This window comes from Falco rusticolus, chromosome 8 (assembly GCF_015220075.1).
Source record: "Falco rusticolus isolate bFalRus1 chromosome 8, bFalRus1.pri, whole genome shotgun sequence".
Lineage (NCBI taxonomy): Eukaryota > Metazoa > Chordata > Aves > Falconiformes > Falconidae > Falco > Falco rusticolus.
This window is the reverse complement of record NC_051194.1, coordinates 43,474,385-43,488,364: the sequence shown is the minus strand read 5'-3', so window position 1 is coordinate 43,488,364 and position 13,980 is coordinate 43,474,385. Positions and strand designations below refer to the sequence as shown.

Below are 13,980 nucleotides of genomic sequence, written 5' to 3'. Positions count from 1 at the left end.
AATCAGTGGATGGAGAGAAAAGACTTAATGTTCATATGCCATTTCCAAAATGATAAACACGATTTCGTAGACTTGCCTGGTAGTAATTGTGTGTACCAGCTAGTTTTCTTGTGTTTCTTCTATCACACAATTTGTGCATTTTACTTAGTTTTACTATTGTATCCAATCCATTTTTACTAGATTGAAGGCACTCTAATTTCTTTTAAGTCTTAAGCAACTTGGAACTGGTCAGCTATGGATCGAACTGTTGTAAAGTCCTTTCCTGCCGGAGGAGCTGTGCGCTGCTCTAGAGCTGTGAATAGTGTTCTTGGCCTACCTAATTGTGACCATAACAATGCACCTGGTGGCTGCTTTTTGTAATGTATACATGCCTTTTCTGTATGGTAGATGGCATACAGATGGTAAATCTTTAATGGGTAACTGCTGTCTCATTCCAACAGCTGAACAACCAAATGACAGTGTTTCATTGTTACGTTGGCTGTTTTTCAGTCATGAAAGTATAATTTGGCTGTGTTTTGCTATTACTATTGCTGCTGCCTCTTGAAGTATAGTGATTAACAAGTGTGTTGCATCACATCAGGGCTCTGCTCTTTACCTTAGAACACATGAAAATTAAAAGGTAGCGGCAGCGTTTTGTATATTTAAGTCCTATAACTTGATCTTGAAGCATCTTCAATATGCTTCTTCAATATGCTAAAACATATTTCTTCCAGTAATGTATATGGAGGGGGATAAGTGGTAAAGCCATGGAGTTTTTTTCAGAATCCCTGAAATAAATGGTAAAAGTGTTAATGGACTTCAAAGAACTGTATATTTCAGGACTACATTTTACCAATACAGAGCTTTTAGTCCCATTCTACTTGGTGGGAATCTGGAAGCAGGGCAGACTTCAAACGTCTATTTTGCTCCTACCAAAAGTTAACAGGAATGCCCTTCCATTTGATCTGTAATTGACCTTAAGTCATTAAAAATAAGTTGACAAGAACCATTTCTCTCCACAGTGGTGAACAGACATGATCTGCTCTTGATAGTGTGGTAATGTGCAATGGAGGAGCCTGGATATTGATTAGTGAATGACAAGTGAGCATGGAAGCGTTAGAAGGGGATTTACATAACCATGTGGTGAATCCTCAGGAGGCTAATGCTTCTTTACAGTAAATGCTCTCTTCTGTTGTGTTTATGTGATCCCACAAGAGCTTTAAAGTTCTGATTCACAAAATTACTTTAATAAACAGACTTCCTTTTATTACTGCTTTGGTTCTGCTGCATGCAAAGTACCATGAATTCAGAAGAAAAAAAAAGGGGGTAGTGGTGTGTGGGCAGGAAAGAAGTGAGCTGTGATTTTTGTAGGGGAAGTAGAGTTTGTGCTTTCCCTGCCCTAGCTGAATGGATAAAATACCACAGCTGAAGCATAGGAAAACTGCAAGACAAGGAAAATAAAGGGACAGAAGTGCCACTTTGCATTTCATTTGTTTTGTGTGTTCTGTAAATACAGTTGAAACAAAGTTTTAATTAATCAAAACTGAGATTAGAAACAGGTTCTACATATCTTCAGTAGAGGTATTTAATAGACAATACTTAAAAAGGGGTATTGCAATCACTTAATCAGGATTTTCCATGAATCAGGCTCTAAAGCTTGTCACCAAGTAAATTATGCTGGGTGAAAACAAAATATCAGTAAATTATTGCCCACTGAGAAAGTAAACTCTCAGTTGTTTTCATGGAGTGGTGCTGTCTCTGTCTCTTTCATTGCTACTGTGACCAGTTTTCTCCATGTGTAATACAGGGCTTTGACTGAAAAATACACCACTTGTAGAATAAACTGTAACGCTGTAAAAGGGAACCATGTTTAACTTGCACATTATGCCTTAAGCATATGAAAGTGAAAAATGGGTGACAAGTTATTGCAAGAAGGAAGATGACCTTTTGAATCTGAATAACATTTGGTGTGGTCAAATAAATTGCAGAGATGTAGAATGAAAATTGGGTGAGTACAGCTCTGGGATGTACAACCTACCTATCACTCTGATTAGTCCACTCCATTTTAATGTGAACTGCTTTCTCTGCAGTCTAAATGAGCAAGTTATTTAAATGCTTCTGTTGTTTTATTTATACCAGTGACTGCAGTGAGGTAGTGCAAATACCATGCTGCTTGCCCTTGGTTCTTAAGCTATGATGTCTTGTTTTTTCTGTTCTAACTTGGTTTGCTTCTGCGACGTTTTCAATGTGGCTCAGATTTTCGAGGGGGAAGCATCTGTGAGACCTAAATTTTGTACAAGTGCGATGTGTGGTGTGTATTTTCAGTGTGTGTTTTTTGTCAGAGCACACTGATTTAGACTTGGCCGGCATCACTAGTCCCTGGTGGTGGGCAGAATTTGGTTCTGGTGAGAGTAGGTCTTGTAGGAGTAAGGGGAGGAGAAAGGCTGGTTGGTGAAGGGTGCCATGTGGCACCATGTGTTATGGTGCCATTCATAATAAAGTTTCTACAGTTTTAGTTGAAGACTTAATTTATTTCTGGTTCCTGAGGAGAGTATGTATTCTGCTGTTGTCTTTTCCACTAGCCAGACTTGTTAGGGTTTGTCAAAACTAGCCACCGACAAACTTTTCAATTTTAGGCAGTGTGCAGTTGATGCAGATTTTTTTTTTTTTCCTCAACATGTAGATCTGTTCTGTTGCTGAGTTATATCTAGTTGTGATCTGAAAAGTGGATGGAAGAAAAGAACGCTCTCCTGACTTTCTTCTGAGAATGCTTTCTTGCTTATGATTTGGTTAATTGGACCATGGCCCTCCTCAATGCTGGTCAAGCCCTGGAAGTGCGGGGAGCGTCCCTTTTACCAGGCAACAAAGAGTGCAGGCGCTCTGGCCTCCTAACTACCCCCTGACAGAGGCAAACCAAGGACCCTTGTCAGGGCAGAGCTTGTATTTTGTAGACCATGCTATAATGCATAGCTTTTGGTTTTTCTTTATTAGAGATTTTTTTTTTTTGCTTGTTTGCGTGTTTGGGTTGGGTTTTTTAAATGTTTTCAGTTCTTGACTAGTAATGTCCTCCATGTCCAGCTGGAGCTCAGGAAAAAGAGGGTGGAAGAAGGAAGATACATATATGTGTATATATAGATACATCTTACCTTCTTCAGTCTATACAGTTAGAAGAAGTATATATAGAGATTGATGCAGGTATATATCTCTTCTTTCATATATATATATAAACATATATTTAATTTTAATCATGCAGAAATATGCAAGAATAAGCGAAAGAGAAGGTAGAATTCAGAGCTGCAGCATCTGTATGTTGGAGTCTGTTAAAACAGGTTCAGTGGCGAGGAAACGGGCTAATGAGAGTGAATACTCATTGCTCCAGGAGAGCTCTATCTTTTGCTGCTTCCACTTGTTAGTCCATAGAAATAGTAGAGAAGGTTCCTATGCCTTGTTAGAACTGGATAACCATAATAAAAGAAAAATGAAAAATACTAATTAAAAGAGTGGTTAGCATCCAAGATGGGTAATGTTGGTATAGAGCACCATACTTTTACATATGCAAATGGACAAGAATGGGGATGATAAGAACTAAGATTTTTGCATTGGTTCTCCATTGGAGGGATGGGAAAGGATGATTAAACAGTTGAATTAAAAAGTAGGGTATGATTAGAAAATAAAGTTTATGCAAGAGGATGTGTTTGTGAAATGTCAGCAGAAGTGACCATTGAAATCAAAGATGTCTACAGTGTCTGTAGTGTAGTCTACACAGTGCTTGCTGTCTACACGGCATAGTGACGGAACAGGTGGTGGTGGTGAAGTGCCTGTGATTTATGGTTTCTAACTCCGTCTGAAATAAGAGAATGAAAAAAACAGCAGAAGAAAGATTCCCTGAAACTAATCAAAAGCCATAAATGGTGCAGTTTCCATGTGATGTATATGTACTCTACTGTTTCAAAAGTCAGCTTTGTTGATTACCTTTCCATTATCACCTGTGTTCTTGGACACTCGGCTCCATATATCAGTCTCTCTAAACCACGTGTGATGACTTTGTCGCTGAAGTCTGAAAATTCAGCAGACAAAACCTGCATGTTCTCACGCACATGCGCAAGCCCTTCATTTGGCTCACCTTATTTGAGGATTTTTCTCTTATTTTGGGAAGGAAGAATATAGTTACTTAGCTATGGTAAAATGAATCTCATCCAGGAATACAGACTCTCCTTAAGGGCTATATGGATGATGCTGAAGCTTGTGAGAAGTACAAGCTGATGTTTCAGTTAACCCTGCATAAGAAGGGGTGGATGCATTTTTTTGAGAGGGGCGGAGAGGGGAGTATAGTAATAAAAGAATAAAAATCTGTCGCCTGATGCATAATTAAGCTAGCTATCCCAGCATGATTTAGACCTTAAGTTTAATTCCAGGACATTTAATTTTCCTGAATCTCACTTACATGATAGACATTCTGCGTTTAAGGACAAAAGAAATGACATTTAATGTTTCCAGTTTACAGTTGCATCATTACACAAACATGATTTCCGATTTTAATTCAACAATGTAGATCTCTTGTCAAGCGTGTGGAACACAGCTAATCGACTATAGCAGAAATTACACTATCATTAGGTAATTATTTGAAAGGCTTTGTTTTAAAATGCAAATGCCTGAAATCTCTTTCACATCTTAGGTGTTTTTCAGTAGAACTATGTCAATCTAAACATCTTCATAATTTATTTTTTAATCCTGATTTTTTTGTAAATACCAGCATTGTTCAGCAAAAAATTTCCTTCAAAACAGAGCATCTTTATTTCACGTCCTGTTGAGAGGATGGTCTCAGCTTATAGGTGGGGGGCTAAGTGATGGGGTTGGCCCATGTTCTTTTTCCGGTTCTTAGAGGAAGCATTATTCCCTAGAAAATCAGATCTAGCAATCCTTGTGTGCACATCAAGTGGTCCTGATGAAAACAAAATAATAACAAAGATCTGCAAAATATGCTTTCATAAAGTCTAAAGTTTTAAATTCTGAAATTTCTTTGCAAGAAAGATGTCTGCTAAAATGTCTTAACATGTTGTGCTTTGGTGTCACCCTTGTTCAAAGCAGTTCTGTGGAATTTCTCCTGTTGGAGGTGACTATATAATGAAAAGTAATCTGCAGGAAATCAATAAACTGCAGTGTACTAAAATACACAAAAGTATTTAAAATTTACTACTTCTTAGATGGGCTGTTTTTATCCATGATGAGGTATATTATTCTGTAATGGCACAGAGCAAGAACCAAATAAGAGGTATTACAAGAGATGGCCAAAAAGTCTGAGTTTGCATTTTAAAATAGAAATAACTTTTTTACAAACACATTAGAGAAACTACAGACCATTAAGAAATGATGAAGAAGATAAAATTATTAATCACAAAGATACTAAGTGCCTTTCTTCAAATCCTATTTCTGTTTAGCAGAAATAAAGTCTGTGTGCTGCTACATGGTGACTGTAATGGATCTAAGTAAAAAGAGAACTCCAATGGAACAAATGAAACACTGCTTGGAAATTCTGCCTACAAATAAATCAACAAATCCAAACACTTGTCACCAAAGTGTATCAAGGGAACTAGCAAACTAATTTGCAGTAACAGTGACACTAACTAGAACCAGAGGAGTGTCTGAAGACTGGAGAAGAGCATGGGCAGCTTTTAGGCGAGAACTCGAGTGCATCTTCTATTTAGTGGAATATATAAGGGAATCAATAATTTATGGAAATCAATAAATGTCTGGAAGGTAATGGAACCATAAACAAAAGCACTTACAGGCTTCTAGCTAATTAATCTTGCCAAACTTCCTTTGTTTTGCTTTCCCGAGTAGCAGCATACCATTAAGATGAAAGCAGCGGCGTCCTAAGTTCAAAGTAGTTCAAAGCTATTCCTCATAGCAAGGTTGGTTGGCTGAATACATATCAGCCTTCCTTGAATTTTCACCTTCACTTAAATATGCACTTTTGACTCATTAACTTTCTATTTGGGACATTCTGCAATTTGGAGGCAAAGCAGAATACACCCCGTTTGCATCCTGCTTGAGGAAAGAGTCTGTATCAGGAGCAGCTGGTCTTTCACGTAGCTGTATCAGCCGGCGAGAAAGCTGCTGATTTTGATTAGAGTTTGTAATTACTTAGTGCCTTTTTATATGGTGGATGTTCTACTTGCGGGAGGTCTGTGAATAGATATAATCTGAGAGCCTAATGTATTAGTTTCTAGATAGATAACTGCAAGAGTGCAAAATCTGCAGAATTACTTCTCAGCTGCTTTTAGCGTTTGACTCTGTGGAAAAAGATACGCAGGCTGGAGCAGTTCAGTATAGCTGCTAATAAGAGTAACAAGTTTCTGGTTTACTTCTGCAAAGGTGTGAGATGAGTTTTTATTCACTTGATTTGCTTCTTCAAAAGCATGTGCAGGAAATGAGTATTTAAGTCTCAGCTGCATCCCACATTCAGTCAAAACATATTTAAGAAAAATGCTAAATTTCTGTCCAACTTCCCTTTTTTGAAAAGTGGCAGTTTTAACAGGTTTATTGTGTATAATGCATTTCAGCAAAAGGAAGTGGATTGTTGAAAGGGAACTCAGAGATAGTCATATGTGATTAATTTTTTTTTTTTTTTTAATTTTAAGAGAAAGCCATCCATGTTTTTCTGGGAGGTGGGAAAAAAAGAACTGAGATTCATACTAATTCTCTGTTGAATAAAAATAGTGCAATATTCTATATAATGGCAGCAGATTTCTACAACAGAAGTAAATGAGCCTTATGAGTCTGTATGGGGCTAGCTGCATTATCTGCACCTTTGTATTAGTGATCTTAAACTCCTCCCATAACTCTTTATTTAGAGTAGAATTTTGGGAACCTGAAACTCCTTCAGCTTTGAAGTATTCAGTATATTCAGTAAATGAGTGCTTTTCATTTTAAGCACTACATGTAGCATCCTTATTTTTCAGGGTTTGCTGTCTTGCTCTTGTCTGTGTTGCCAGTCATTTTGGGTTTTGTGTTCCTGCATTTTGCTGTTTTTTGACTCTGATATTCTTACAAGTATTTAGCAAGTGTTAATAGCTGTAAGTCACAGCTGAGTATGCCTGCCTATTGGATTTAGTTTTCCCACAGCAAGACTTCACGGCCTAGTATGCTGAAATATGAGCTTGCATACGGTTTCCTTGCTGAGAAGAAGAATAATGGACTGCAAAACACATTCTGTTGCTATTAGCTTTTCAAGTGGATTGAGCTATTCATTGGAAAAAGTGTGCTACAGCAATTAAGTTTATGCTTATGCTCAGTCGACTTGCCATTTCCAAAAATGAGATGGACGTCTGTTTTGCAAAGACGCTAATGTTTTATTGATGGTAGAAATTATTAACTAAATCTGAAGCTGGAAATGTGCTAGGAATGGAGGTTTGGAGCACAGTATGAGACTGTAAAGGAGTTCTTTAATGTAGGTATTAAGTCCCTTATGACTGTTGTACACCAAACTGGTTAAAGCACTCTTCATGGCAAACGGGAAAGCAGAAAACCTTTGGCTTTCACGCTCTCCTGTTTATGTTATGTGTAGAGACAACCTTGCTGCTGGGACAGTAGTGGTCAGTGAAAGAAACAACTCATTCCAAAACACATTTTTAAACACTGCGTCAAAAACTTCAGCATTCAATGTTTGCTAGATACTTTGTCTTTTAAACAAGCATCTCTGTATACATGGGATCTCAGATAGGGAGCTGTAAGTCCAAGTGAGTATTTTGTTACTCTTGGAGGAGAAGGGGTAGACTTATGGTTCAGACTATGTTGAATGAGTAGAGTCAGTATGGTAGAGTGTCTTTTGAAGATGGAAAGCAAAATATTTATTTTACCCTTTAGGTTACCAAAGGCGGTTTTCAGCTTAAGCATGTCTGGCTTTTAGTTTTCCCAAAAATACTGCCAATGCAGTGGAGTCTCTCCAGTCTAGGAGCTTTGGGAAATCAGTGTTTTTTAAAGTTGAGGAAATTCACACTACAAAAATGGAGTTGTCAATGCCATAGGTATTCTTTGGGTGTAGGAATGGAATAGTTGTTCTGTTCTTGATTACATTTTAATGTATACACTGAATGTTTTTCAGGAACTCCAGGAAAGAGCTTAATGACATACGGTTTGAGTTTACTCCAGGCAGAGGTAAGGCTCCTTCAATTGAATTATTCTCTTACTGCTCAAAGGGTATTTCAGAAATTGATTACTGCTTATGGTTAATACAAACTACCTCTCTGGAATGTTTCCTACTGTGCAAAGCTTTATATTGAATTTCACTTGAACAAGACTAGCAGATGTATGTAAATCCTAGTGGCAGGGTTGTGTAATATATAGTATATATTAGAAGACTTAATCCACAGTATACTTTATCAATTTCATGTCTTATTGAAATGATCTATTGCAGTATATAAGGTCTTGCATAGCAATATTTATAGTTTTGGAATTTCCTTTTCACATTTGGAAAACATTGTAGGAAATGTAATATAGTAGCCATAGAAGTGTATGTGGTGATGGTGGTAATATTTATGTTTCTTCCCCTTTGTAATAAAAGAAGTTATATTAACAAGTATGAAGTACACACCATTTTTCAAATGCGGTCTTCAACTGAAAGTTGAGTTCCATCTCAGGCTTTGGTATCACCAACAGAAAGAAATTCTGGCATTGAAACTTTAAACTGTACTGCATACTTGCAGAACTGTATTGGCTTTCCAGTGCTACGAGTTGTAAGAACTCATAAAGATAGGTTTGTTTGAAGAAAACCCAATAGTACTGCGATAAAATGCAGAGGAGGCTGATCTGTTTGGTAAGAAGATACCATCCTTGTTAAATAGCAACACTTTGAACTATGAACACATTTCATATTTCTCAGAAGTCAGTATTCACTATATTTAGAATAGTCTTCAAAGAACTTCCACCTAAAAATGAATCTAGATTGAAAGAGGTGTCTCTCTTCCTGTAAATCATAATATCTTTCATGTGCGGTAGTTCTGCGCATGCATATACTCTCTGTTGTCTGCCTGCATTTCTCATTGATTTTTGCAATGGGCAATAATGAGAGGTCTCTTACTTAATTGGGCACAGAGCATCTTGGTTTAGTTGCTTGTCAAAAGAATTAGTTAAATACTTTCTAAGCAGTTACATATGCCATTTGAGAATTCTTACTTTCAGAAAATAGAGGATACACCATACCAGGACTGTTCATAGTAGTTAGTCACTGGTGCAGACAGAAGGTAGCTGTGATTCTCATCTTCAGAGCTCTCCAGAAACTGCAGCTAGCTGAGATAAATTGTTTTTTTACTTGTGAGTGTTAAATATGCAGCTCTGTGTAACTGCCTCAAAGTACGTGCTTGCTCCATGCAGACACTTGATGCAGAGGCCATATTACAGTTGAGACTTAGCTGGAATTTGGGCTTGTTCCTGCTATTTCCTACTACTTACCTCTAAGCTTTCTAAAGTCTTTATGCAGGAGCAAGTACTAGTCACAGGAACTTAGGAATTAACCCACGAGGGTACAGCAATTAATGGAAAATTGATCCAAAGCTCTGAATTGCCTGGGTCACAGTACTTAAAAGCTATTTTAAGCCTAAAGCTCAAAATAATGACTTTGTAACTCTGTTGCCACACTGGTTACAAACAAGAAAGCCTATATAGCATGTCTCTGTCTAGATATGCAGAACAATGGATGGGATAGAGAAAACAGTGAAAACCACACTAAAACAAAATTTATTGTCTTGGTTGTGAAGATACTGAACCTTGTAAGCTGTACAGGAAGACATAGTTAAATAGTAGTGGCCAGGAAAGGTCTGTAGGGGGGTTGCAATGAATCAAATCATCACCTCATGCAATTTACTGTGCAGAGGCTGATAAGATAATTATCTTTTTCCTCCTAATTAAAGATAATTTTAAATTCAAGCCTGCCTCCATGGGTGTTTTGGAACTAAAATATATTTTTGTTAAATTGCGTTGGATGACTGATACTTTTTGTTGTTTTTGTGGGCTCTCACACTTACTCATTTCACCTTTTGGACAGACACAGCAGATGGCGTTTCTCAGGAGCTGTTCTCTGCAGGCTTGGTTGATGGCCATGATGTAGTTATAGGTAAATTACATTTTTGTTTGCAATTATGCTCTTGTGACAAGTTTGTGTTAAATGGATGTGAAAAATGTTTTCTCTAATGCTGCTTTTCACAAAATCCTTTCTGTCCTAATTTTGCTTTCATGTATGCATAGTTCCATCAACAAGCCAATTTTGATTCCAGTCCAAGGATTGCTTTTGGAAGTCAGAACTCTTCAGTGGTTTGAGAGGGATGATAGAATACAGATCTCCTGCAGGATTATTTACAATTCAATGATTGATCATTTTTGTGCTAACTTAATTTTTTTGTTTAACAATAAAATGTTTTTTTCAGTAGGGTTTTGTAAAGTGTGCTTTGGCAGCTCTGAAGTTGGTATTCTGCTTGGGTTCATGGAAGTAGAAGCAAGCCAGAGATAAGGATTTATGGAAATTGTACCTGGAGGTATTATTTCTGTGGTTAAAAAAAGTAATCGGAAGTGTTTTCTGGCTGCTGAGAGGAAAGATACTTCTCTGTTTCTCTGTTCTGTGTTCTGTCCTGTGCTTCAGTAATTTTGTAACGTTTTTTTGGTTTTGTTTTTATATGAAATTCAGTGCCTGGGAGAGATGGCTAATTTGGAAGTGGTTATTTCCCTGCAGTTCCTTCTCTACTTCTGGTTGCTCAACACCAGTAGATGCATACCAAAATCAGGAGGAGGCTAGTAGATGCTAAATGTATGAGAAGTGAATTGAGGAATACTACTAAATCAATCTTCATGTTGCAATCAAAGAAGTTCATATCAATTGGTTCAGATATCGTTACCAAACTCAATGATATGGAGAGTGTTTTAGAAATCCATGAGTTCATGTTGCTTGCCTGGCAGATAAGCTAAACACGTTCTCAGTGTGTTTGTAGAGTAGGTAAAGTATTTCAGAGAGAAGCCAATACTTTTTGCTTTCATATGTTCAGCATACAGGTTGCTTCTAGCTGATCTAAGGAATAAAAGCCTTATCTGTCCTTTTATTTTAATTTCTAGAAAAAGTTTTGAGGGGAGGTTCACAGATGGTACAGGCTAGCAGGCACACTTCTCTTAAAGTCACTTCTGCTGGACTGTTACTATAAGGTTTTAGGGGAGAGCGGTAGCTTGGCCTTAGTTTGTTGCCTTGTGACCTTCCAGTATGAAAAATGTCATTACCCTAATGCTGATGATGGTTTTGATCGGATTTTCATTGCCACAACATACCTTACTTCATTAGGAAATAAATATGAATATTTTTTTCCTGGCTAAGAGAAGAATTGTTATCTGGTGGCTATCCCACCTGCTTGGGCCGTCAGCTGGCACGCTGTGTTGCGCAGAAGTCAGAGTCACGGCTGGCGATGATGCAGTGCATGTCCTGCAGGGTCCCAGCGAGACCTCTTTTCCTTTCCTTACTCTTCCCTTTTCCTTCTGCTGCAAAGTGCCAGTACTTCCATGGAAATGGCACAGTGAGTGCCATCTTTCAGGGGGAGGGATGGGGGAAAGGCAAGTGAAGGTAGGTATCTCTCATGGCTTCAGTGATGGGACTTTGGTACTTGAAGAAGCACAAATATTTAAATACGTAAGGTTTTCTCTAGCAGGCTTGGTTAGAGACACTGTCTAGTGAATCATAGAAGTTTATTTCCTTCCTTAATTCTTGCTTTGAATTGCAGCATTTTTAGCACTATGATGATGGTCCTTTCTGTTCTTTCCTGTTCGTCTTTTTATTGTGGTATTAAAAAAAAAAGTAAGGAAATACATTTTCTTGTATATAATGAAAGCATTCAACTTTAAATTTAGTTTCATTAATTGTAATGATGTGTTCATTTTTCTATGATGGTGTAACTTACCTCACATTCCACGGGCACAAATTCTTGTGTGACTTCGTGCTATACAATTTTCACTTGTGTCTGCTTCACTTGTGAAGTTATTCAAGTATGTTTGCACATTGTCTTCCTAGAAAACTACTTTAGATTTCATGTTTTACCGAAAGACAAGTTCTGCTAAATGCAGTTTTATTTTAATTAAAAAAAAAAAATAATACCAAAGTTGGACTTAAGCTGGAATATGTTTGCGCTTTGCTTTGGGAAAACTGGCTAAATGTTGTATGGAGATGGAATAAAACAACTTGCATGCAAGCAGATTATTGCCAATTTCAGAATTTCACTGTAGCAGTGCAGTCCTAAGAAATATTTCAGTCCCTTAGTTTAAAGCAGTAGGTCATATAAGAGTGCAGATGGTGCTGAAAATGGAAATCTGCTTACAAAACTAATTTTTTTTTTGTGTAAAATGATTTTGCCACCTTGTTCACTCAGAATTAAAAGGTTTAAAATCTTACTATATAGGAAGAGAGGAATAGCATAGAAGAGCTTAGTTAACCTTCTTCACCAGAACTGATTCCATTAGCTTCAAGATTGAAAGCAGCTGATAAATTGCCTTTCACTTTTCAGCTGAAGCATGCAGAAATTCAGCCTCTGTAACACAAATGAAAACAAAGTTCTGAGATAGTCTCATAAAAGTTGTTCCTGTAGTTTCTTTTAATGGATATTGGAACATGTAGAGGCTGGGAGAAAAAAGGTGAAAATACCTGAGCTTATGTTGAACTCAAGCATCTGTTAGCATAACAGCCGATTTTCTGAAAGGACACTTGAACAGGAGTCAGCAAAAGGTGTTGTGGAAAGTATGGCCATGGCATACGTGATCTGAAGCTATTAGTAGGGACCAGCTGACGTGTAAGTTCTATAGAATTTGCTGCTAAGCATCAACATGCTTCACCTTTTGAAGTCTTGCTGAATTTGCTTCACTTAAACACAGGCTTCCTAGGAAGATCTCCATTCTGATAAGCAATAAGCGCAGCTACCTGCTCTGCAGAGAAGCAGAAATCCCACCTTGCATGTTCAGTTCTGGCTACGATTGACTGGGTTCTGTTCTTCTTGACAGTAGCGTTGTTTCACAGGAGATCCCTAGATCAAGGGAAGCAGGGCAGAAAATTTTGTTTAAAAGACCAGAGTTCACGTTTGCACAGGGCAATAAGTCTTGGAGCTTATATGTAGGCACTGGGGTTTAGCTGATGAGGTATTTTTATGCAGTACTGAAATAGCTTTGTTAAATCATATGAAAGATCTGGAATATTTTCACAATACATTTTGGGATTAAATCTGTGTGTATATGCAATATATGTGTATTGGCTAGTAAACATTAACCCAGTAACGTTTTATTATATTTTTGATACTTAAAGGAAACTCAAATCATATCAGCAGTCAGTTCTGTTGAGAATCACAGTCGCAGTCCTACTTCACCGGTGTATAAAATGTGCATATAATTTCATTGAAGCCTGAGGCTATAGTTAATCTTCTAGAGGCCTTGCTTAAATTTCAGAACCTAAAGGTATGTTAGTTACTGAAGTGCAGTGTACAGCCTCCCCGAACACTTCCCTTCCTTAATACTGCTTAAATAAAAGCCTTGATGTCCAATGCCATCAAGAAGTGTGCAGTTGCCCTTCACTATATCAATGCACCTTTATTTTAGGTGTGTTTGTCAGAAAGTATCCATGAATACCTTGAGCATCACAGAAGATAAACCTTCACTTTTAAAGACAGCAGACATTAACTACTGGTAAATGGGTATCTGTCTGGTGTTGGAGCCAGACCTGGGTATCCACTTAGTAACCAGAGGAACAGCTATTAGTCAGTCAAAACAAAAGCTTCCTGCTAAAATGCCTAATGTGTTTAGAAGAACCAGCTGAAAACCCAATAGATCATATTTTGAAATGAGATCATCTTTTGAAAGTAGCAAGCTTTTTCATAGACATTTTGAATGTTTTCTTAAAGTGTGAATACAATAGATGCCATAATAGTTTGACTAAGGGGTTTGGGTTTGGGGTTGTTGGATATTTTTTTTGGTGGGGGGGTGGTGGTGTTT

At 37.5% G+C, this 13,980-nt stretch overlaps 1 protein-coding gene across 1 annotated transcript in view; it reads left to right on the top strand.

Annotated features, from left to right (window-relative positions):
* Positions 1 to 13,980, top strand: part of STK39 (serine/threonine kinase 39) — a 101,726-nt gene that overhangs the window by 71,015 nt on the left and 16,731 nt on the right. The window contains exons 14-15 of the mRNA XM_037398729.1: positions 8,084 to 8,136; positions 10,022 to 10,090. Coding sequence (XP_037254626.1) covers positions 8,084 to 8,136; positions 10,022 to 10,090 — 122 coding nt within the window. The remainder of the gene's footprint in view (positions 1 to 8,083; positions 8,137 to 10,021; positions 10,091 to 13,980) is intronic.